Source organism: Oryza sativa, chromosome 3, assembly GCF_034140825.1.
Source record: "Oryza sativa Japonica Group chromosome 3, ASM3414082v1".
Taxonomy (NCBI): domain Eukaryota; kingdom Viridiplantae; phylum Streptophyta; class Magnoliopsida; order Poales; family Poaceae; genus Oryza; species Oryza sativa.
Window position 1 is genome coordinate 35,559,131 of NC_089037.1, and position 23,793 is coordinate 35,582,923.

Consider the following 23,793-nt stretch of genomic DNA (forward strand, 5'->3'; position numbering starts at 1 on the left):
CGCTTTTCAAACTGCTATATGAAAGTTTGGATTCTTCGGTACGTTTCATGCAAAAACTTTCTATATGAAAGTTTCTCTAAAATGTCAGATAAATCCATTTTTCAAGTTTGTAATAATTAAAACTCAATTAATCACACGTTACAACCACCTCGTTTTGCGTGAAACACTTGTTCTAGATTCAAACACCACCTCTATCATCCTAGAATTGATGTACTAGGCCTCATATATCACTTTCACATGCTATGGCATTTTTCATTAATTCACACTCTGTATTACATAATTTTCTTCGTGCAACAACTATGATTATTATGAAATTAGAAACTACCACACTACATCAACATTAAACATGCTGTCCAGGCCTCATGTATAATTCTCACATACGACGATATTTTCTATTAATTCACACTCTGTATTTACCTAACTTTTCTATATTGTTTGGGTGCCTATAGCAGTGTTCCTGACCTTGACCTATCATGAATGAACTTTCTACGGATTGATCCAAGCTTTGTGGGAGTAAATATAATTAAAGCTAGCAAATCAATCAGGTGTACCAATCTAGCCACAATGTACCCCCATTATATATGGACGACATCATCCATATATCGACGAACTAATGTCTCTTTGACATGCGAGAACATGACAGTATGATGCTGATCGTGAACGTGCAGTGCCACGATTTGACTATCACACAATGAAGAGATTAGTGATGATGCGTCACCGTATTGCGCGTGGTCAGTCCACTTGTCGCCCATTTAGGGGTTGCTTAAAATATTAGGAGCATAAATGTCATCCATGCATGCATATATGAGATCCAACATATACGGTACTCTCTCCTCTCCGTTTCAGATTATAAGACGTTTTAATTTTGGTCAAAGTCAATCTATTTTAAGTTTGACTAAGTTTATATATAAATATAGTAATATTTATAATACTAAATTAGTTTCATCAAATCAATAATTGAATATATTTTCATAATAAATTTGTCTTGGGTTGAAAATGTTACTATTTTTTTCTACAAACTTGGTTAAATTTGAAACAGTTTAACTTTGTCTAAAGTCAAAACGTCTTATAACCTGAAACGGAGGGAGTATCATTTATGTTTTTCGATTACATAAAAAACGCACGCTACACTCAGCATGAGCCATCTCCATAGTAGCTAGTCTTGTCGATCATCAACATGTGCCGAAAATGTCCTAGGGGTGGATGGGTTGATCAGGTCACAATCAAAATGCACAATTTACAAATGATGTTTGCGCTGAATCGCACTTATTCATGGTATATGTCATGGAAAATTCTTCTTCTTTTCTTTCATTGGCAAAAAAAATATTTGGCATTAGGCAAATCCAAAGTCAAATTGAGATGATGTAAAGGTTCTTAAGGCTTAGAAGCATTCTCTAGTTCATTATTACCTGCTCATAGTTGGTTGCGGTAGGGAGGGGCAGATCCACAATATAGGTTTATAGCTGCATGATGCACAGCACAAGACAACTGGTCCAACTTATAATTTTTATACTCATGCCTGGAAATTAGAGTAGTGGCTTAAGGGAGATTACGTGTACTCCCCCATTTCAAATTACTTATCATTTTAGATTGAAGTCCAATGTTTCTAACTTTGACCATTAATTTCTAGATATTTATATAGCCTAACATTATAAGATTATTTTTTGTTTTTCACCATGATAAGTACTTTCATAATATATAACTCACTTGTTGTTAAACTAGGGATTTTTAGAAATTTTCTAGTTAAAGTTAGAAATATTTAACTTAGGATAAAGTTAAAATAACAAGTAATTTAATATAGAGAGAGTAGTTATCTTATACTCTCACCTCCTAGAAAATAAGCACCAACCCACAAAATTAATGTTAAGCAAGAGAGAACACGACAAAAATAAAGAGGAGAAATGGAAAGGACAAATATTTCACATATTAGGCCATAAACTATCATTTTGTCCTCATATAAGTTTTTTTTATTGAATTCTTTGGAATGTAGAAATTTGATGGGAAATTTGAGTAAATTTCACTTTGAACCACCTTTTCTTGATGTTGTTTTGCTTTAAACCACCCTTCAACCAATGTTTTCAAATTTGGACCAAGTAATTTTACTTTTGTGGCACTTTGGACCACCCTCAACTCTTTTATCTATCTACATCCAATTTGTCATGTGTCAAGAAAATATTTATATATAGATGAGGGAGTATATTGATGAATAGGAGTTGACGTACTCGAGGTTGTTTATATGCTTGAGAAACGAATTGGAATGGTACAAAGTAAAACAAAGGCAAGATTAGCTAGTTCAAAATGGAAATTTTATTTAAAGGGTGGTCCAAAACAAAACATCAGTAATAAAAGGTGACTCAATGTGAAATTTACTGTAGGATTTTCATAGCAATTAATATGAGTTATGGTGGATTCAGTCCAAATTTTGTTGAATGCCAGACGATATCGTTTACTAACAAACAAGAAAAAAGGTCACCACTATCTGCATATTTTCCAACAGGTTGAAGCAATTGAGCACTAGTTTATTCCACTTTGCTAGTACACCCTCCATTTCATAATGTAAGATTTTCTAGCATTGTCCATATTCATATACATGTTAATGATTCTAGATTCTAGACACAAGTATATGAATGTGGACAATACTAGAAAGTCTTACATTGTGAAACGGAGAGAGTAATACACAGGGGAAGACTTATTAAATAATCACATCAGAATTACAATAATTCAGTGTCAAGCAATGAATATCCTACCGTGTGGTGTTTGATAAATTAGCAACATGCAAAACTATTCAAAATGCTCCACTTATAATAGTACCATATTACTTTAGATTAAAAAAAACTTTACTGATCGTAGATAATTACATAAATTACATCGAGATAACACAATTATTCCTTTATACAACTGAGATGTACATAGGCTATGATCTATTATTGTGCTATGTGGTGCAAAAAAGATGATATGTAACTTGAGTTGACGACAAGAGAGAAACAATATAGGTCACATACTGTCAAGCATACAAGAGCTAGCTCGGATACTATGTTTGCCATCATTTGCCATACTTTGATATACATCCAAACGTCCTCTAATAAGTTTTGCACCATTTGTCATACTTTTATGCCACACTTGTTTAAGATGTATATAGCTAGCAAAAAGTGAGACACACCTTAACTAACAAAATAGAATTGTAGATATATAAGACCATAAAAAATAAGAGAGAATCTTTCCACAAGTATGAACCAAACAAGAGGATAAAGTCAAACATCTAACACAAGATGTGGCAACCTTTGATAAAGTTCAAGATATGGTAAGACTGAGATACATGCTACTATTGAATTAGTGCACCGAACTAGTAGTGTATATATTAGAATTGGTAGCGTGAGACTACCTTACAGTAGTTGTAAATGGTTTAATGTACACTTTCTCCGTTTTAAATTATTGGTTATTTTAGATTATCCTAAGTCAAACATATTTATTTTTACCATTAAATTTGTAGTGTAGTTTAATAACACATGAATTATATATTATAAAGTATTTTTAAGGTGAATATAACAATATAAATATTATGATATAAAACTATATGAGTTTATAGAAATTGATGATTAAAGATTAAAAAGTTTAACTTGGGATAATAAACTTAGAACAATAAGTAATTTAAAATGGAAGAATAATTATAATTGTTGCACAAGTACTCGATTGGGACAAGATGATCGATGCGCACACAGTACAGTAGTGTTCTCTCCATCCACAAATGTGACGTCTAACTTTTGAAATTTGCCTGCAAATACTAGCATTTATAAGTACTAATTTCCTATTTATCCAACCAACAGTTATGATTTTCTTTATTTATTATTGTATCGTGGGACATCAAAGTAATTTCATTTTAACAATAATCTCTGCTAAAACTCATGTAAAATACTTATATTAAGCTATAAGCCAACTGATTAATCTATATGAAAGTTTAATAGTAAGTTATAAGCCAACTCATTAATCTATATGAAAGAGCAAGTTTAATAGTAAGCTATAAGCCAACTGATTAATCTATATGAAAGAGAATAAAAATATAGAGTGTTACTGTGCTACTTCTCATTTAAGAGTTAGTTCTACAAATGCTCTTAAGCAAATGCATTAATTATACAAGTAGAGAAAAAGAGAGGAAAAAATAATCTATTATAATTATACATTTTAGCTCTAGTTCTACTTTAAATTAACTTATAATTAATAGTTAACTCTACTTATTAAATTAGCTCTAATCTAGTTACAGTGGTCGGTGGATACTATCATCACGCTTAATAAGTAATTAAAAAGCTATAACACTCAAACGCATCTGTTTAATTTCCCTTTTTTTGACAGTTGTTGAGCTAGCATGGAATTAATTCTAGCCACAATAACTCCATGATGAGAACTAGACCATGATTAGCTCCAGAATTTTAGTGGGTAATCTCCTGGTCAACCACATGACCGGTATATCATATATATTTAACTGCAGCTAGCTAGAGAGGAACATGAGCCATAGCAACTTAATTATACTCAAAACTAGATTGCATCCTAGCTAGCTAGCCAGTAGCCACCAGTGAGTCCTTTTATTAATTAACCAGCAGGTCATAATTAATCTCTTTCTAGCAAGTCTAAGTCTGATGAGGACATGCATATAGATTGTGGGATGAACCTTCTTTTCCATGACAGGTAAAATGGTGCCTACAAACATTAATTAATAGGACTGCTATTAAAAATTTGAATAAAATCTCACATTTATATGCTTATTGGTGCCTCTGCTGGAGTACAAAATTAGCTATGCATGGTCCATACAGAATTACAGATTAATATATGTAGATTTCTAGTGATCGAGTAAAGATTTATTATAATAATTGCTCCTGTATCCGACACGCACTAATTGGACGATCAATTGGAAGTTGGTTAGCATAGTGCGCACACCATCAGTCCATCGTGAATGTTCGATTATTAATCGATTAAACATTATTTAATTTTCTGAACTATCTTCTCTAAAAAGGTTGTTTGTACTCTGGCTTCAATTTTCCATGGTCTCAAATCTTTTGAATTCAAAGTTTCAGATTTCCGTGGGTATTCGTATGCAGAATATCTTTACTGAATGCTAAAATCAACCCTCTTAGTCAAAATTTTCGTGAAAAAAGTGCACTAAAGCTGCTTTTGATTTCAGCTTAAACTGGATCAACTCACCTGTGGTGTACTATGAAGCTTCAACAGGTTTTGACCATATCAAATTGCCCTCCATATCGAATTAAATCTTTAGAATTTAGTTTAACTTGAATTCAAAATAGAAGGCACCAAGCAAAGAAATTTCGACATCCAAACATCCTTTCTAGAATGAAAACGCGTTATGGCCACAAAATTCAGAATCTAGCAGAGAACACATGAGTGATAATCACCAGCAGGACAGATCACAATCAGCTCCAAGCCTGCCTGCCATTAGATTGAAATTTATATTTAGAGAGATGCACCGTATTTTGAACGTACGAGCAAAAAGCGAGCTAGAGTTTTCTCGAACATCTTTTGAGCCTCGAAAAAGGGAGAGAAAGAAAGGGAAGGCCGTTGCAGCTAATTGGCTGCACATTCTTGGAAGTGAACAGAACACGATTCGGCAGATGTTGCGTCCATCAAGAATCCAGAGGAGGAGACTCTGCAGTTGACATACCTGCAAGATTTTTTTTTGCCACTCTCTTGTCCTCCAATTTGCAAAAAAGAAATAGGATAAACACCTTTGATATATTGATGTAGTTCTTGCTTTCTATAAAAGATGGACCCTCTTTGGCTTCTGATCCCAAAAAGGATATGTTAGCGGAGTTGTAGGTGCATGACTCCATTTATCAAGATCAAATCATAATATCTACGATCATTCATACATGAGTGTGACTCTTGAGCATATGTTAAAGGGGTGTACTCGCGAATGGCAGTCCGTGTGGTCTGTATGCGTAGACGTCTTTCATGTAATCGCAAAAGGAAAAATGCAGAAAAAAAGGCATCTATCTCCATCCTAGCAGAAAGGATTGACTGACATTTGTGCCAGGAGAACATATTCTTCTTCAGTGAGATCAGATCAGTCTCACAATATAAGACCACAAGAGGTATGATGAAAAATCACAAGGAATTGTCACCTGCTTGCCTTATCTCTGTAAGATTCTCCATGCATGCAAACATGCATTACTGTTCAAATGTTCTATGATCGCCAAGTTGATGTCTGAATCAGCATAAATAAAAATGTCCTGAAATGAACCAGCCCAAAAATGGAAGAATGATTAAAATTTTTCATGATAATGTTCAAATGTTCTATGATCACCAAGTTGATGTCTGAATCAGCATAAATAAAAATGTCCTGAAATGAACCAGCCCAAAAATGGAAGAATGATTAACTTTCTCATGATATAAAGTCAGAAGCGAATGTGGATCAAAGTTACATGGAGTTTTAAGGTAGGAGTCTTAGAACAAATGTCTCTCATGACACAAATGGTCTATGCATGGCCAGGCCAGCACTGACAACGATGCCAAAGTATGCTGTTCCCGGTCCAATGGAAAAGCAGATTATGCTAAAGCAGATAGCATAGAACTGATTCTATAAGGCCAGTCACAATGGCTAGTGTCATTGCACGGCTACCCAAAATATTATACCATCTTCTCTCAAATGAAATCTTTTATGAAACAATCCCCACAGTGGAGGGGTTTCACTTTGACGTTTCCAAGACTAAGCAAAGCATTTAATTGATACAAGTTGCTGGGATCATTTGTACCCAAAATCCGGCGCGGCGCGGGAGAATGCAGAGGTCGCACGGCGGAGGCGGACGCAAGAGATCCGGTGAATGAAACGAATCGGCCTCAACGGGGGTTTCACTCTGTTACCGAGGACTTGGAAACGACGCTGACGAGTTTCACCAGGATGAAACTCTTTCCTTCTCTCTCATCCCCATTTCATGCAAATAATCATTTTTTATTCAGTCTTACCCCTATTAAATGTGCATGACACACCAGTGAAACCCCCATTGTGACTGGCCTAATAATGTAAAAAACGCTGAATCAAATGAACTGAAATCCTGATGTTACACCAACTAATCGAAGGATGTGATACACGTGAGCAGGGACCGCAGATGCAGTATACTTCAAGCAACAAGTGAGAAGAAAGAAACAGGATCAGCAGAAAGGCAAAATGCAGTACAAGTGAGAATGGAGATATATTAGCTGTTCAGTTCATAAGTTGGAATGGATAATACCACCAAAAAGGCAAAAATAAATGTTTTTAGTTTCTAGCAGGAAGATGCTGGATATTACACCAACATGGAAAACATCATAGTATTTCTCAGCTCCAACAATTTAGACTATAACAAGATATATAACACAAGCATACTGATAGAAAACATGATATAGATATGAAACTGTAGAAAGTCTTGCCCAGCAACAGTCTCTACCAAAATTTTGCAACTACACATGGTATCTACCTTAAAAGGAATATTTCTTTCTAGCGATTTAAATTGTGATTACAACCCCACCAGAATTACAGGCCAAAAGGAGTCAAGCGACCTACATAACACCTAGTGCTGTAAGATCCATGGGAATTTCCTTTTGCAGCATCACCAAATCTTCGGTTGCACCTAGGAAGAACAGCATCCTCTCTTTGTGTTAACAGCAGAATCAGTAACATTGATGGTGGTTCCTTGAGTGGGAGGTCCACTGCCTGCTGCCTCTTGGGCAGCAAGTGCCTTCTTGCTGATGATTTGATGAATATCTTTAAGGATAGTCTGAAATGCCTTCTCAACATTAAGGGCTTCCAGAGCTGAGGTCTCGAGGAATGATAGACCTTCCTTCTCTGCTAGTGCCTGACCATCTTCCTCTGGAACTGATCTCAGGTGGTTAAGGTCTGATTTGTTGCCTACCATCATAATGACAATGTTGGAGTCCGCATGATCACGAAGTTCACGAAGCCACCTCTGGATGTTTTCAAACGTCTGCTTCTTTGTTATGTCATAGACTAGAAGTGCCCCCACAGCTCCCCGGTAGTAAGCACTTGTGATTGCACGGTACCTCTCCTGCCCAGCAGTATCCCATATCTGAGCTTTGATGGTCTGCCCTTCTATCTGTATACATGATACCACACTAAATAAGAAAGACCAACATACCTAATATGGTGAGCCAAAATACCAATATCATGGATAAATTTAACTTGAGTATTTGCCATGAAAGAAGTCGCTATAGTATGGTGAAATTAGATTGTTAAGGTCTATTACAAGTTCACTATATCAGAGCCTTATACAGGCAAAACAGCTCCCAAAATTCAGAAGTTCTCTGAAATGCAACAAATTAATCAAAAGACTCATCTATAGAAACAGTGTGTGTTAACCGTCAGGTACATTCAGAGGCCTACAACACTAAAAGAAAACAAAAGAGTAATGGTACATACCCCCTTCCGACCTCCCCAAAATGTTACCCTTCTCCTAAAATATTTCTGGACAGGATCCACTTGTACAATCTATGCAGTGCAAGTTGCTATCATTTTTTAACAAGCAGTTTGAATTGAGCAAGTATACCGAATAATGATAAATACACTGCTCAGACTTCAGAAGCTCTGTAAATGCATCAGCAATGCTCCAGCAACAGAGCAAATCAAATAAAAAATTCCTGCAGAATTATAGTTACCACGCCGGTGTTATGAACTTAATACAAGCTTTATGACGTTACAAAGATAACGGTATACTTTAACATGCTATTGAAATAAGAGTAAATTTTACAATGGGCCACATATTTTGACCAAGGTTTCATAATGGACTAGGGTTAAATCAATGTTTTCACTAACATCATACATCTTTACATAAGTTTTCAGTTTGGACAAGGGGTGAGCAAAACAAGGGAATATGAGAGAAATTCATATGATTTACATAGGGATAATTATAAAAGGCAAAACATTTTATGTTTTCTTCCTTCTTTTCAGTGTGTGGTAATTAACTAGTTCTATTTTCTATTTATTCATTTGCCCCAATGTATAGATCATTTTGTGCCACTTTTAAACATGTTCACGTCATTGTTTTAGTGTGATTTGCTGAAAAAAGTTATTTTCTGATTTGCTAACTTTTTCTAAAGATATTTATCCTAATATTGTGGCACTAAAATTGATGATTTAAACTAGCTTTTCTCTGACAACTTCCTTTGATGTGCTCAACCCTAGTCCAAAGTGCCAACTAGTGCAAAGATATATGGTGTTAAGTGAAAAAAGGTTGGTTTGGACCTTGCCCATTGTGAAACTTTGGTCAAAATATATGGTGCAATGTGAAATATACTGTTCAAATAATGATACGCATAATCCATACACCCAAGTCAAGGTATAAACAAAATAATGGATGACAAACTGCAAAGTTTGGATTTATACGAAATCAGAAGGCAATGCAATATAAATGCATGTTTCAGAGATACTTCCAATATTGAAAGACAGTTGAGTGAAATACGCCAAAGCAGTTGTAGAACTTCCAACAGAAAAAGTAGAGATTTATGCACCACATATAAGTTAGCAACATAAGTTCAACTAGCACAGCATAAAGCTCACCATCTTCTACATTGACTACCAAATTGACTTTAGCAACATGTAATTCAAGTTTTTTCTTAATATCCCCTTAATCAATTAAATAAGGACATGATAAATGATACTTAGTACCTCTGTAGCTCTGTACCTATGGATCTGATTTATGTTGATACCAGTGCAGTTAAGAATAAAGTTACTTTCTTCAAATCATTCCAAGGGCCCCATGAAGCACAACAAAATGACATACTACTATTAAACGAGTGGTACATGCAAAAAGAGTCAGAGCTCAACGTGTGCATCATTAATCAATAGTAGTAGATATTTTTCCCCCCATTTCGTTCGTCAGATTCACAGAATTGAACTGAACTTAATTCATGTTCAGTACACGCGAAGTAATCATCTCATATCAAACAGAAAAACCCTACATCACGACAGGCCAATCAAACAAAAATGCATCGAACGCAATGGTGACATGCGAAATCCCCAACACTACTATTCTGAACCATAGTCGCGAGAGAAGAGGATGGATCGCGCGAGGGAAGGGGGACCTGGAGCGTGCGGGTGGCGAACTCGACGCCAATGGTGGACTTGGACTCGAGGCAGAACTCGTTGCGGGTGAATCGCGAGAGGATGTTGGACTTGCCGACGCCGGAGTCGCCGATGAGCACGATCTTGAAGAGGTAGTCGTACTCGTTGTCCACCCGGTGCGCCATGGCCGACCACCACCACCCCTCGCCGCCGCCCCCCTGCACCACCACACGCACAGCCCGAGATCCAAACCCCCAAACAACAGCAACGTAAGCAGAGATCCCAAGCAAAGCAACCGCAGAAGAAGCAAGCAACCGATCGAAACCAGCAGAAGAAGAAGAGGAGAATCGCAGCGAGCGAGTGGCGCGCACCTCGGATTCGATTCGAGTCGAGTCGAGTCGAGTAGCTGCTGATCTCTCGCGGGCGCGGCGGGATGGGAGGAGGAGAGATTTGGGATGAGAAGAAGAAGAATGAAGAAAGGGAAACCGAAACGGGCGGCGAAGTGGGCAATGTACAGCGAGGCAGAGAGGCAATCAGGGAGCAAAGGATTAATTAATTTCTTAATTGATTATTATATTATAAGCAGCTAATTATTGGGGGATTAAAAAAATAAATTGTAACAGAGGAATTTCAGGGAGCCATCAGGGAATTTTGAATTTAAACTGTCCTCCTTTGGTAGTTTGGTTCCGTTGCATCAGATCTACTATTGGTTGCTGGCGAATTTCACGGTTCAAATAAAGAATTAGTATCCCTCGTGTATTGTCACGTTTAACGTCGGTTGCTAAATGGGAGTATAATATTTGTACTTGCTGTATGTGCACGAAATAAAGAGTTAGAAAGTGTTTTTTTTTTCTGTTTTGCATATAATTGCATGTGAGTGGTTGGTACTTGACGAGGTCGTGTACGCGACTCCCCCTGCACCTGCAGGCTGCAGCTCGCTGTTTCGAGTTGAAATGGTCCGGATTTTCTGGTAGGTTTGTTGATCCGAACGAGTTAAATTCAAATTGGAAAATTCTACTAGCGCATATGACCATGCTCTTTCACATGTGGTTTCACACTCTCACACCTGGCATGTCAACGATCCAAAGGTGTCACCGGCAGATGGGCTCCACTGACAATGCTTTTGAGAGTTTTGTCTCGAACATGCATGAGGCATGAGAAAAAAAGAAGAGAGACGTATCATTGTCAAGATCAGCTGGTTGGTTTGGACGAATTCAAGGTCCAATTGGATTTCCATCTCGTCATGGGCTCATGGTTCAGTTTGTAGATCATCTGCTCAGTTTGAAGCACTCTGTTCCACTTCTTTTTTAGGTCGTCTGAAGAAGAAAAGGCAATCCATATACCACGAGAAGATCAGCAAGATAGTGAAATCACAGCTGAAAGGATTTAACTGCTTACACTGAAGATAGTAAAATCACAGCTGAAATTACAGCCTCGGGGGAAGAAAAACTAGGCATTTTCAGTTTGTTGATTTAACTGTTAATCCGAACTAATATACACCCAAAAATACCGAGTCATTTCTCCTTCCTCAGATAGTTTTACACTGGGGTCTGCAGGATTCAGAACTCAGGAGTATAAAAACACTAGGAGAAACAACAATCTGGCAATGCTAGAATTACTTACCCAAGAACTAATCGTACTACAATGCTATCCCAATTTGATACAAAACACTGGCGTGCAAAATCAGAAGGATGGGAAGAACTTGTTGAGGTTGAAAGGCAGAGAGTAGAACTCCTCGCTGCGTGGGTCTGTCCTGAACGACCTGAATCTGTCCCAGAAATGGTGCCCCCGGTCCTTCCTGGCAGTGCTGTCATGCCTCTGGAGGGTATTGTCCAACAAATATGCTACAGCGCCTCCGACGAATGCTTTTGACGAGAATACCACATTGATCATATCATTGAACTGGGAAAGAGCAAACAGGAACAAACATAACCATCAATTGTTAGGTTCATGAAAGGAGTAGTAACACTTGAGTATATTTACTGGGTCTTACCCATCTTGCGTGAGTGTGTACTGGGCCATAGCCTGCAACAGAGGTGTACTCGTTGAAATACTGTGGAACCGACAAACCCATAAACACGGAGAATCCCACGATGAATTTTGTTCGGAAGCTGTTCAGGTTGCAAAACTGAAGGAACCCTACTCCTGCCATACCTGTGGACAGAAACCAAATATATTGCAGGTGTTCATAATTCAAATATGATAGAAAGAAAGCTAGATTTATCATTTAAGATTCTCTTCATTGTACATACCGACATATGCAAAGAGAAGACAGTATATAGCTGCAATTATTGGGCCTGGAATTGAAGCAAATACCGCTCCAAATTTCCCTAGGAACGCAACACAGAATCAGTACAACCAGATGAAGTACATGCTTATTGTCAGTATTGCAGGAGCATAACAAGGATGCTTTAAAGTTGTATGACAAGATGATAAGCTTAAATAAGCAAAAGAAATTATGAAAGCCTGAGAGAACATCACAAGTATAGGTTTTTATGCAGTAATCACGACTTTAACTTTAGTTAAATCTGAGTCAGTGTCAGCCTTGCTATTGTGCAATAGTATTTCCTGTAATATTCAGCTTCTGGCTAACTGCGGCTCCTTGAGAAACTATTCATGAACTGATTTTAAGCTTAGCTATTTATCCAGCTATCAGTCGTTGGAACCATTAACAAACCACCTCTGAACATTACAGGAAATACTTGATCAGGTCATGGATAACAGCCTGGATATAGAACTTCACCTTTTCCACTCTCACAAACTCACAAATACATCTTTACTTGACAGAAGAGTACGATCAAAACCATCTAAATACATAATTACATCAAAGCATTAGGCTTACCAAGAATAGAGAAGAAAATCATAAATCCAGCAGAAATCTGCACCACACGTCTGCTGCCAACACGTGTCAAACCTAGCAAACCAGCATTTTCACTGTTCCAGAACGGTACAAAGTATCTCAGACCAACATCAAATGCTAGTATTAATATGAAACTGTATAAAACAGTAAAATATAGGCAACAGTAATCTAGAATGTACTTACACAGATACAGATGATCCATTAGCTGTTCCAAATAAGCCACCCAGCAAAATACCAACCCCCTAGGCAACACACAAACAAATAAAGTAGGTAAGATGCCTGCATGCCATTTGAATTGTCAAGAACTCGGACAAAATATTTGCAGATTAAGGAGTCTAGATGGTACCTGCCAACCAATGCCGCGACTCATAACAGAAGGAGGGCATGGTGTTGCACTGGCGTACCGTGAGACAGCAATGAATGCACCAGTAGACTGCATTAGACAGTAAGGAATATTAGCTGGTTGATGCATAATGCCCTCTAACATACTGCACCTCCCCCTAAAAACCATAGATATATCCACAGTACCTCCACAAGAGCAACAAAAGAAGCTGCCATCATTGCAAAAGCTTCACCAGCATCAAACGTTGGTGCTCCCCACTGGAATGGGTAAGGTACACTTATCCTATAAAATGCAGACGAAAATCTATTTATATTAGCTAATCTTTTCTTTAGTGCCAAACTGCCAATTGCAGGATATAAATGCAAACAGATGTAATGTAACGCCTTTCCGACGTTAGGATGGCATGGAAATAGATGCATGGTATTACCATGGAGCACCCCCTACAAGCCCAGATCGATCAGTTCGACAGTGAAATTGTGTCTTCGGAGCAGCATTCTTGTACGCCCCACCAACAGTCAGGAAGAAGGCGTAAAGCCAGACAAGGGCCACAGACATTATGATGGCGAAACGCTCGAACGCAGTCCCCAACAAAGGCACCAGCTTAGGTATGTACTGCACAAAGATTTACACAACATTCATAAGGATTCATCCACCGTTAGAATTCACACAATAGCCATCTTGATGTATACCTGGGAAAGAGCCACCAGCAGTATGATTTGTGGAAGGCCAATCTCCACACATTTGGCAACCTGCATAGTAAATTTATGCTGTCATACCACTGTTGCAAATACATCCAGACGACTGTACATGTACAATTGTAGTACAAAATACTCACACTTGGGAATCCAAGCTCATAGAGCCCAAATCCAACAAGCGCAACCAATGGTGCTGCGGACAGTGGGCTCAGCAGCCTGCAACATTACAAGAATATAAACATGAATTAGCAGAATGATAGGGCCAGTTAAGGTACACTGATCAAACGACCTGGAATCTGAACCCTGAGGATGAGACATGCACACCTGACGACAATCCGCCAGAGCCCACTGAACCCCATGATGATTTGGAGCGTGGAGGCCACTATGAGTGCGCCCTGCGTTCCCCGCATGATGCGCACGAATTTCTGCAACGCCATGCCGAACCCAGCACGCCACATTTGTCAGTGTCAATACAGCAAGGAGTCAAACAGAAGAGGAGCAAACTTTGCGTGGGTGCGGGGGGGAGTGAGGAGGGCGACCTCGTGGGGATCGGCAATGCCGTTGTAGCGGCCGGCGAGGATGATGGAGATGGTGGGCGCGACGAAGGTGTAGGAGCCCCCGATGACGGCGGGCAGGCGCGTGCCGAGGAAGCTCTGGATCAGCGTGTTGATGCCGGCGACGAACAGCAGCGTCTGGATCACCCGCGCCTTCTCCTCCTGCATCCATCGGCAGCCAAATGAGTGAGTCACAGAAGCAAGTGAGCGGTGCGACGCCGCGGCGGCGGCGGGAGGAGGGGACGTACATTGCCGCCGCCCATCTGGGGGACGAGCGCGGTGGGGATGATGACCGTGGTGCCGAGCATGACGAGGTAGTGCTGGAATCCGAGCAGGATGGCCTCCGCTGCAGAAAGAAACCGAAGGCGCCGTCAAGCAGCCAACCATGGAGATCGATCGATCCACTCCTGGAATGCAGAGAGAGAGGATGAGAGAGGGAATGGGCACTGACGCCATGGGGGAGGGCTGGTGAGGCAGTAGGAGATGGCCGGCAGCTGGTCCTTCACCGCGTGCGGCTGCAGTTCCTCCTGCTTCGGCGCCGGCGCCGCCATTGCCTACCACTACCACCACTGCAGTGTGAGTGAGAGTGAGAGTGAGGCGCAGCAGCCGAGCCGGCCTCCTCGAGATGCGCGAGTTGAAGCGGTCGCCGCGGGAGTGGAGGAACGCAACGCACTGCACGCAGCGGCGCGGCGCACACGATGAAACACTGACGACTCCGCGATGACTCACGCACACTGCACTGCACACGCACCAACCAAACCCCAGTAAATTTATAGAGTGGGGGGAGTCCTCCACTTCGTCTTTCTCTCACTCTTTCTCGCCGTGTGTGGGTGTGTGTCACCGACGAGGCGATCTGAGTCGGCGACGAGTCAAACCACGCGGTGGTGCCGTGGTGGTGGTAGCCCGCAGCCGTGATGGCGGTGGTGGCGTTTTTGCCGTTTTCTACCGCAACTTTTACTGCCGCGCTGCGTACGCGCGGCGTGGTGGTTGCGCTTGCGCCGTGGTTCAGCTGCGGCAGCCTAGGCGGGGGGCCGCGTCGGCGTCCGGTTATTACGAGGAAAAAGGGGAGGAGGGATGGGGGGTTTCCGAAATGATTTCACGCCCGTTTGGTTTGCCGGCGGTTTGTTGCCGCGACGCACGGCAGGGATATCTCGTTTTTTTCCTGCATATATATAATCATATCAAACGCCCTCCTTTCGTGGAGGCTGCCACCAATCTCGCGGTTTTCTCAGTCAAACCACACTGTTAAATTATTACTACTACTACTACAAATCTAAGCAATGTGACTATTATTAGGATTATTAGCAAGGAGTAATAAATTTACAGTGGTTAAAAGAGGAGTTTGGATGGTAATGAGTGAGGAGTAAATGAGTCCGTTGGGGCCCACAAGGAGACCTGAACTTGATACTGGGGGCCACATGGATCCCTCCATGTGGGTAGATTAAGGAGAAAAGAAAGGCCAAAGGTGCAAGTAAAGGATCTAGAGGGAACCTCCTCTTCTTTATTCAGTTCCTAACATGCAGTAGTAGTAATGAGGATTTCGGCCGCAAGGTATCAATCAATCAACCGACCACCGAATCATGTAATGTAATCAAGTTTAAAGTAATGGTTGCAAGTACTGATTAGGTTTTGGGATAATTCTGCCAAGTGCCAGCAAATCAGTAATCACACGCTAATATAATGCGTGGAGTGCTTGCAGGGTTTGGCAGGCAGTGACCAGGGAATAAAGACGTTGGCACCTGCGAACACCAAATCACTGTTTTTTTTTTGGTACTGTTCTTTACTCCAGTCAGCATGGAGTGATCAGCGATGCTCACTTTGATCAAGACATTTCATCAACGTCTGTCTCTAACGTCTGTCTCTAATCAAGACATTTCATCAATCCAATAGAATAGTGCGAAAAACAATGCAAACTGTTAAGAGTGAAAGGGGAACTAATGTTGCAGGAACATTGTTCTTGCCAACATCATATAACTAGCTGATGATAACCGCAATTGAGCTGGAGACCTAGAGAAGGGTACCTACATCCAACCGGATATATACAACATTTTTAAATTAGAAACTCAACCTATCAAACAAGTAACTTAACCCTCAAATAACCCAATCTGATACTATTTGATTTCAGGACCTTGAAGTGCTACTCAGGTGAGCTAGAGAACATGGTTTAGTCGACACCATCCACAAATGTTTACGGATTAAATTCACAAAACTTCATCCGATTATTTACAGGCAATGCTGAATGCTCTTGCTAAAAACAAAAATGTTGGATGTAGCTCGTAAACCAGCAAAGCGTACCAGCTCTGTGCCCAAAAAGATTACGAGACTGCCAAGCTCATAGTCATATGTACATGATTTCCCTTTTCCCCACTTATATACTACTCCCTCCTTTCCTAAATGTTTGACACCGTTGACTTTTTTAAACATGTTTGACCGTTCGTTTTATTCAAAAACTTTTGTGATATGTGTAAAACTATATGTATATATAAATGTATATTTAACAATAAATCAAATGATAGAAAAAGAATTAACAATTACTTAAATTTTTTGAATAAGACGAAAGGTCAAATATTTTTAAAAAAGTCAACGGCGTCAAACATTTTGGGATTTTTAAAAAAGTCAACAGCGTCAAACATTTTGAGATGGAGATAGTATATATTTCACAGTTTAACTAAACAACCACAGTCCACAGGGATAAACAAGTAGGAAAACCGTCATTTCCCAGGTTTCGTTCTTTTCAGAGCAACAATCCTATTGGTGTAGAATATCCACCCTAGAACATAAGACAATGTCCTCCATTCTCTACACCCGGCCTTGGGCTTAGATATCGTTGCAACGAAGCCTTTCAGTGCAGCTCAAGGTCTTTGTGTGTCAAAGGATACAGATGGATCTGCACAACGATAGTAATCTTCACTGAATGAGGGATGACTGGCGCAATCATCATAAACCAAATTAGAGAACTTTATCCATTGTCTGTGATACTACGGGTGGTCCATGGCCACCAAGTGGGGGTAAATCGGGCTGATATTGATTTTCATTGCTTTCTGCAGTTCCCAGTTGACAAGGATCCAATGTCAGCTGATGGTATGCTTGACTGGCTCAAACCAAAACCATCAGTAGAAACCTGTGTTGGGAATTGGTTATATTCATTTGCGAGCAATGATGGAGATCTCACATCGAGGAGCTGTGAATGATTTGATGGAAGTGCTGTTTCATTGTTATAGGTGAATATACATTCTTCCAATTTTCATACGCTTGCTTCACAGCTGCATGTGCTTCAGCCTAGAAAGAACAAAAGTCAGGGTTAAAAAAATGGTCCAGATTTTAACTGGTGGAGGGAAATACACAAGAATCTTCTCTAAGTAACTAGGTTGAGAGAGAAAATGTGAATACCTTATCCTTTTCCATAAGATCATCAGCACAAACGAACTTCTCAGATATTAGCCCTCTCACTTCTCCAACAACATTGAACACGACAGCTGTTTTGATTAGGCTGTGTGGATAGTACAAATGCACCTTGTCAGTGAGAATACAAGTTTTTGAATGCTCAACTGTGACCTCCCACATCTTTGTTGACATACCACTGCCCAATATCTGCATGGTTTGAGAATAAGAGGGCCAATATATCCATATATTTTGCTGAATAGCACTATCATCTGCAAAAGCATGCTACAACACAATTAAACAATGACAAATTCAGACATATGGATAGAAATGTGACATCTGCTTGCTGAGGAAAAAACTTTTGAGCTCAGATTACCATGACCATCCACAGAAAAACAATTTATTCATTCAAATCTAAGAAATATATTGTTTCATGGTTTTATATTTCTCAACATAACAAAATAATGCTTTTAACCACACTTACGGCTGCATGTCCAACTGGAATTATGTGTGAATGATAGTTCCCCCATTGTACTGATGCCGTTAGTAAGGCCAACAAAAATGTCCCCAGAAGCAAGGTTCATTTGCCTTCCCTTGCTCTAATAATGTTATTGTTAAACTCCTGAGCTGTCCAGTCATCGCCTTCTCCACCTTCAAAATCCCCCTCTAAAACTACTATTTCAACTTTCATCAGGGACTCATCGCCTGATGCTACAACTTCTCTGGTAACAGTGTCAACTAGAGCAATAGTTATGCTTAAGGAGCTCTCTCCTTCAATCTTGGAGCTAGTGAAAATTGGAAGTGAAAGCTTAGTCATGAACTGTAGCTGGAAATTTTTCGATGTAGGTGGAACAACGTCCATGACAGTTCTAATGGGAAAATAAGAAATCAAGTTGTTAAACTTAAAGAAAGCTGCATTAGCTTAATGAATCTATACAGTGGCTGATACTTGTCAAATAGTAGTTTAAGACAGTGTTACAATGTCGTACCTTGCCATCATAATGGCATGATTTGCAAACGCTGACTCGATTTCTTCTTTCACCTAGAAATTACAATCGGATAAAACATCAAGGCCTGAAGGCCATCATTGGACAGCCAAATAACACATGGCTGAAGAAAATCCTGCCTAGGATAAACTTTCAATGGCTTTGGGTGAAAATACTATCTTCTAAATAGAAACAAATGAAACCAAAAAATGGAGGTCAGGAATTAACAGTCTTCCAGGGATTAAATACTTGTTAGGTTTCAATTTACGGATTTACAGGGTTCCTTACATTAAGTTGAAGACTACAAGTAGGGTTTGTGTAATTCAAAAGTACAAAACAGATCTAAGAATGCCAGCTGCACCAGATACAGATGAAACTTTCGATAAAATTATGAATGAACAATATAAAAGCCACGTTAGCAACAAACATAACCCTAAGCCCAACAGAACAAAAGGGGATACAGATAAAACATGCACATCATATACCAAAAAGTCATATCTTCCTATAAATTCATGACACATGGGTGAGAAATGGAAAATAAGAAAGTAGGTTCCATAGGCTGCCTCACCATTCTTCGGATGAGGGGCTCAATAGCCATGAACAACTTTTCAATGCTGCTTTTCTGCATCACCTCCGTGATCATCCTGCACGAAGGCAAGCCACACACCGGCACCAAATCAGACAACCAACCACACAAACACAACCATGGGGGTTCCAATCGAGTTCTCAAAGATAACGGAGGGGATATACTCGCGGAGGGCAGGGACCATCTGATGCTTGGGCTCCCCGTAGCGGTGGGGCGGCGACGAGCTCCCAGCCCCAGATTTGGCTGGGCCAGGGGCCCCCATGCCTCCGCTCTGCTACCGCTGCTCTCCTCCAGCTGCCGCTTCTGCGACATCTCCGGCCACCGCTGTGCACCTCGCCTCCGCCCTCATCTTCGCTGGCCCCGACCTAAATGATTGTTTTTTTTTCCATAAAAATGACCTGAAATTGCGTGGGCGAACCAGCCCACTAGGCCACACAAAATACAAAGACTAGCCTAGTCTAAGGCAAGTCGGCCTAAAAAAACTTTTTACATCTATTATTGTTCGATTCGATTCAGTTATTTTCACCTTTTTTATAAAGATTCAACCACCAACCCTGACCATATAAAGACCTGACTTTGTAGGCAGGAATGCAGAAGTGACATGGCTTCATAAAGTTTATTCTCTAAAAAGGCTTGATCAAGTTTATTCACCACTTGCATGAACGGAATTGAAATGCTATCCTTTTTATCTGGACAGGATAAAACCAAGAGTAGAATTTGGTGAAAAGGGGCCAAATGGAGCAGAAATGAAAAGCTGCAGTGTCAGTTCAAGAAAAAAGAAAAGAAAAGCTGCAGTGCACTTGAACTTGAACCAGATGGTGGAACAGAGATAACATTCACATTGCTTTCATTGTTATCTGAAAATGAGAGTTCAACCAATGGAGATGACACATTCCTTCTTGGATAAGCATGTGGCAAAGCAAAGGACTTCAAGGTCAAGAGAGGATAATTAACAAAAGACCATATGTCTTGCTGATACATACAATTGGCTATTAGAAATGGGAAAGGCAACATTCCCATGATTACTAGAACACTTATCTTCCACAAGTCAAGCAAAGCACACAGCGTTCCATGAACCACACCTTCCTTGAGGAAACAGGCCAGTCACAACATCACAAATACATTCTAAAGAAAGATTTTACATCTCCCTTAAGATTGTCAATACCTTTCTCCCAGCAATCAAATCTCGAGTCTGCTCTACCTTAAAATCAAGCACATCGGTTCCACTCGGTCTTCAGTAACTGCTTAAGCGTACAGGTAACAGTTAACTCACGGCAACTATACCAAGAAAAAACAGTTTGCAATGAAATCCAGTTTAAGTCTAGCTGAACCTGATAAGAAGCCACTAACAAAGCTTGAAACCACAAGAACATTATATATTTCTATCATGCTTGATAAGTGAAACCAAAGGTAGCATTGAAATGTTGCCAAAAACTAAGGTAGCGTAGTGTTGAAATGACTGTAAAAAAATTGCTACTGCTGGCAGTGATCACAGTGGGATGTAATCTGAGATTTAAAGCACTGCAATAAGTCTGGTCAGGCTAAGGGAAAACGAGTGTTAGGAACCATTTGCAACTTGTCTCAAGTTAGTATTAAGGTTGTTAGTTTCAAAGTATCATAGCAGTTGAAAGGCTTCTATTCAATTTTTTTTTTACTCTGAGCAATGCACAGTATAAACATCAAAAGCCTATAATTATCGGACTATAAACAGAGATCTCAGTTGAATCCAACGTTACTACTTGGTACATCAGCAAAGCCAACCCACATACATTGCTGGTGCCTGGTGGGGAGCATAGGCTGTGTTTTCAGTGCCTCGTTTGGTCAAAAGACATGACCAAACCCCACATAACCTACAGTTCTCAAGCATGACCTTTTTATCTAGGAAAACTATTGAAGGATAATGAACTAACTTGATGGGTATATAACCACTTTAACCCAGGGCGACAAAGAAAACATAGGTAGGATCAAAATGCAACCAACCTACATAACTGATGAAATTATAAGTTGTTGACAAATGGCTATACCATAATTGTAACTGACAAAGAACAACTAGCTAACAGGAGTTCTCTAGAACAATGCAACATCAAGATGGCAATTCATGAGGCCGTTCCATGTCAGTGGAAGTTGAATTCAAAATTATCAAGTGCCCAAACAAATATGAGTTCTCAGTCTTAATGCCACAAGTGTCTCCGCAATCAAATATTCATGTCATACCGATATCCCCATATCTCTGAACGGATCCATGTCACGATCTCCTAAAATTAAGGAGTTCTGATAGAAAAATTGTGCATAATCTCTTGAGGATACAAGCCAGGAAGGTGTTGCGGCTAAAACGAATCTACAGAGCAGAACGATCCGCTAGTTTACATTCTAAGACAACGTAATGTAGGATCAAGTGATAGTGTGATCTCGTCTGAGAGAAGGGGGCACGAACCCTAGGGTTTGCGAAGACCGGAGGGGAAAAGCGACGCGGCTTTTGCGGACGGCGCCGCGGTGGCGTTGGACGCGGGGCTGGGTGCGGCGGCGGCGGTGGTCGGAGGAGCCGCGGAGGAGAGCTCGCGGACGAGGGCGGCGAGGGCCTCGGGGTTGGCGCCGCGGTCGCAGAGCGCCATGAGCAGCGACAGCGTGTGGCGGTCGAGGCCGGTGTCGAGGATCTGAGACATCTGGAACGCCAGCTCCAGCGACTCCTTCGCCTGCCTCGCCGCCGCCGACTCCGCCTCCATATCGGGCGGCGCCGTCGCTTCCGGCTTCCGGAGTCCGATACTCCGGTTGGTGGGGGTAGCTCTGGTTCAGAGTTACTGTGCACGGTAGCGGCCGCGATCACGCGATGCAGGTGATTTGGTGAAAACCAGGATCCAGCGAGAAATCAAGAGCTGTGGCCTGCATTTGCAAAAGCCATACGGTTACGCACTTATCACGGATATCACGTGCAGTATGATAAATCTCACGGTAGCAGTACGGTTTTTTACGGTAATGTGTAATTATCGGGATAACCGTCTTATTATGGGGTGGTGGTAAACTCACCCAAAATAGTTTAGTAAACCCTGATTCTGACTTGGTAACATGAAACTTTGGCAAATTTCAATTAAATTTCTGTCGGATTTTATTGATTTATGTATGACCTCTTAAAAATCATTTGAAATTTCGCTCGAAATCTACTTTTATCCCGTGCGAGGCTTGAAAATTTACCTCGCTTGAAAATTTACGGTTTTTAGTCAAAAAGTTAAACTTGCTATTGCTAGCACACATGTATATCTACTCATGATCCAATTACATAACTAGAGAACATGGATTTTTTTTACCTTTTGATTATTTTTTAAAAAACTTATTTTATAAATAGACCCATGAAATAACTTATTACAGGAATAGACTATTTTTATGGCGCCAACATCATTAGCGTCATGATCTAACATGATTATGTCAACGACGTTGGCATTGTCCCTATCACCCGCAAAAGTAAAAGTTAAGTAACTAATATAAAGGGGGTCGGTCATTGGCACCAATTACTATTTGTAAAAAATATTACGAATGACATATTTGCAATTAAAAAATATATATTTACAAATAGGTTTTCGATGCCGATGACACATCGAGGGTCTAAATGTAAATATATTTATTATAAATAGATCATTTTTTAAAAAAATCACAAATATGTCCTCGACGTCGATATACTTTATACTAGGGGATTCCCCGCGCTTTGCTTCGGAAATTACTAAGTAAATTTTAATATTATTTTTCGTTATAATTCAGCTAGGAGTAAAAAGAAAAAAAAATCAAATCTTTGGGCTTATCAATATTTACCATGAAACAAATAAAATTTACACTTTAATGTAGAACATGTTGATAAGTATATATATTAAATAATATAAAAATGATAAAGATATTTGTAAAACTATTAGGGAAATGATGTGAGAGATGGTGATTGAATATGCTTGCATGTTAATTTGTAGAATTAAATAGATTGTAGATGCTCTTTCATGCTTGCATGAGGTTGAATATGTAATTATTGTTGGTGGGTGATGATGTGGCATGGTTGCATGTTAAGCTTTGGAATTAGTTGGTTATAATTTTATATAAAGTATAGATTAGACTTAGCTTTCACTAGTGGGGTTAGGAGGCAAGGGGGGAGGTGTCAATGACATTAATGCCGTCATGTTAGACCACGACGCCAATGATGTTGTCGCTACGAAAAAAATACATCCTAAAATAAGTTTTTTTAAAAAGACTATAAGGTAAAAAAAAAACAGGCTGGAGTACTATTTTTCGACTCACTTAGCTGGAGGCCTGGAGAACTTGATTATATCATTACAGTTTACTACAAAATACTC

The 23,793-nt window shown here is 39.9% G+C and overlaps 3 protein-coding genes and 1 pseudogene across 5 annotated transcripts; all 4 read right to left on the reverse strand.

Moving 5' to 3' along the window:
• Positions 1–7,369: 7,369 nt before the first annotated feature.
• On the reverse strand, positions 7,370–10,532 carry LOC4334619 (ras-related protein Rab11C). The gene is made up of 3 exons (XM_015776743.3): positions 10,432–10,532; positions 10,081–10,278; positions 7,370–8,096 (listed from the first exon to the last, which is right to left on the reverse strand). Exons 2-3 carry the CDS (start codon positions 10,243–10,245, stop codon positions 7,614–7,616), a joined length of 648 nt encoding a protein of 215 aa, XP_015632229.1. The 5' UTR covers positions 10,246–10,278; positions 10,432–10,532; the 3' UTR covers positions 7,370–7,613.
• An 890-nt stretch (positions 10,533–11,422) lies between these two features.
• Positions 11,423–15,257, reverse strand: LOC4334620 (nucleobase-ascorbate transporter 6). Of its 2 annotated transcripts, XR_003241380.2 has the most exons (15): positions 14,964–15,257; positions 14,761–14,858; positions 14,498–14,674; positions 14,283–14,383; positions 14,099–14,174; positions 13,953–14,012; positions 13,691–13,875; positions 13,449–13,545; positions 13,267–13,353; positions 13,104–13,162; positions 12,903–12,994; positions 12,313–12,390; positions 12,054–12,214; positions 11,684–11,962; positions 11,423–11,610 (listed from the first exon to the last, which is right to left on the reverse strand). XR_003241380.2 is itself a non-coding variant. In XM_015776742.3 (14 exons), the coding sequence occupies exons 1-14, from the start codon at positions 15,061–15,063 to the stop codon at positions 11,744–11,746; spliced, it is 1,590 nt and encodes a 529-aa protein (XP_015632228.1). In that variant the 5' UTR covers positions 15,064–15,257; the 3' UTR covers positions 11,423–11,743. The 2 variants fall into 2 exon arrangements, 1 of the variants encoding a protein (XP_015632228.1); XM_015776742.3 differs by having other exon boundaries at positions 11,423–11,962.
• Positions 15,258–17,144: 1,887 nt separating this feature from the next.
• LOC4334621 (calmodulin-binding protein 60 D-like) lies at positions 17,145–20,140 on the reverse strand (annotated as a pseudogene).
• LOC4334622 (mitotic-spindle organizing protein 1B) lies at positions 20,139–22,274 on the reverse strand. Of its 2 annotated transcripts, none has more exons than XM_066308653.1 (2): positions 21,900–22,274; positions 20,139–20,154 (listed from the first exon to the last, which is right to left on the reverse strand). In XM_066308653.1, exon 1 carries the CDS (start codon positions 22,186–22,188, stop codon positions 21,901–21,903), a length of 288 nt encoding a protein of 95 aa, XP_066164750.1. In that variant the 5' UTR covers positions 22,189–22,274; the 3' UTR covers positions 20,139–20,154; position 21,900. The 2 variants fall into 2 exon arrangements, with proteins under 2 accessions (XP_066164750.1, XP_015632866.1); XM_015777380.3 differs by lacking the exon at positions 20,139–20,154 and adding an exon at positions 20,287–20,706.
• Between the last annotated feature and the right edge of the window lie 1,519 nt (positions 22,275–23,793).

What these genes read in the sequence shown, in the direction of transcription:
- LOC4334619 (XM_015776743.3), bottom strand. Translation starts at nt 10,245, where the DNA reads ATGGCGCACCGGGTGGACAACGAGTACGACTACCTCTTCAAGATCGTG. An exon ending in TCGCCACCCGCACGCTCCAG is followed by an intron (nt 8,097 to 10,080) that starts GTCCCCCTTCCC and finishes TCATGTATACAG; the next exon opens with ATAGAAGGGCAGACCATCAA.
- LOC4334620 (XM_015776742.3), bottom strand. Translation starts at nt 15,063, where the DNA reads ATGGCGGCGCCGGCGCCGAAGCAGGAGGAACTGCAGCCGCACGCGGTG. An exon ending in TGCTGGTGGCTCTTTCCCAG is followed by an intron (nt 13,876 to 13,952) that starts GTATACATCAAG and finishes ATCTTTGTGCAG; the next exon opens with TACATACCTAAGCTGGTGCC. An exon ending in GATTTTCTTCTCTATTCTTG is followed by an intron (nt 12,391 to 12,902) that starts GTAAGCCTAATG and finishes TTGCGTTCCTAG; the next exon opens with GGAAATTTGGAGCGGTATTT.
- LOC4334622 (XM_066308653.1), bottom strand. Translation starts at nt 22,188, where the DNA reads ATGGAGGCGGAGTCGGCGGCGGCGAGGCAGGCGAAGGAGTCGCTGGAG.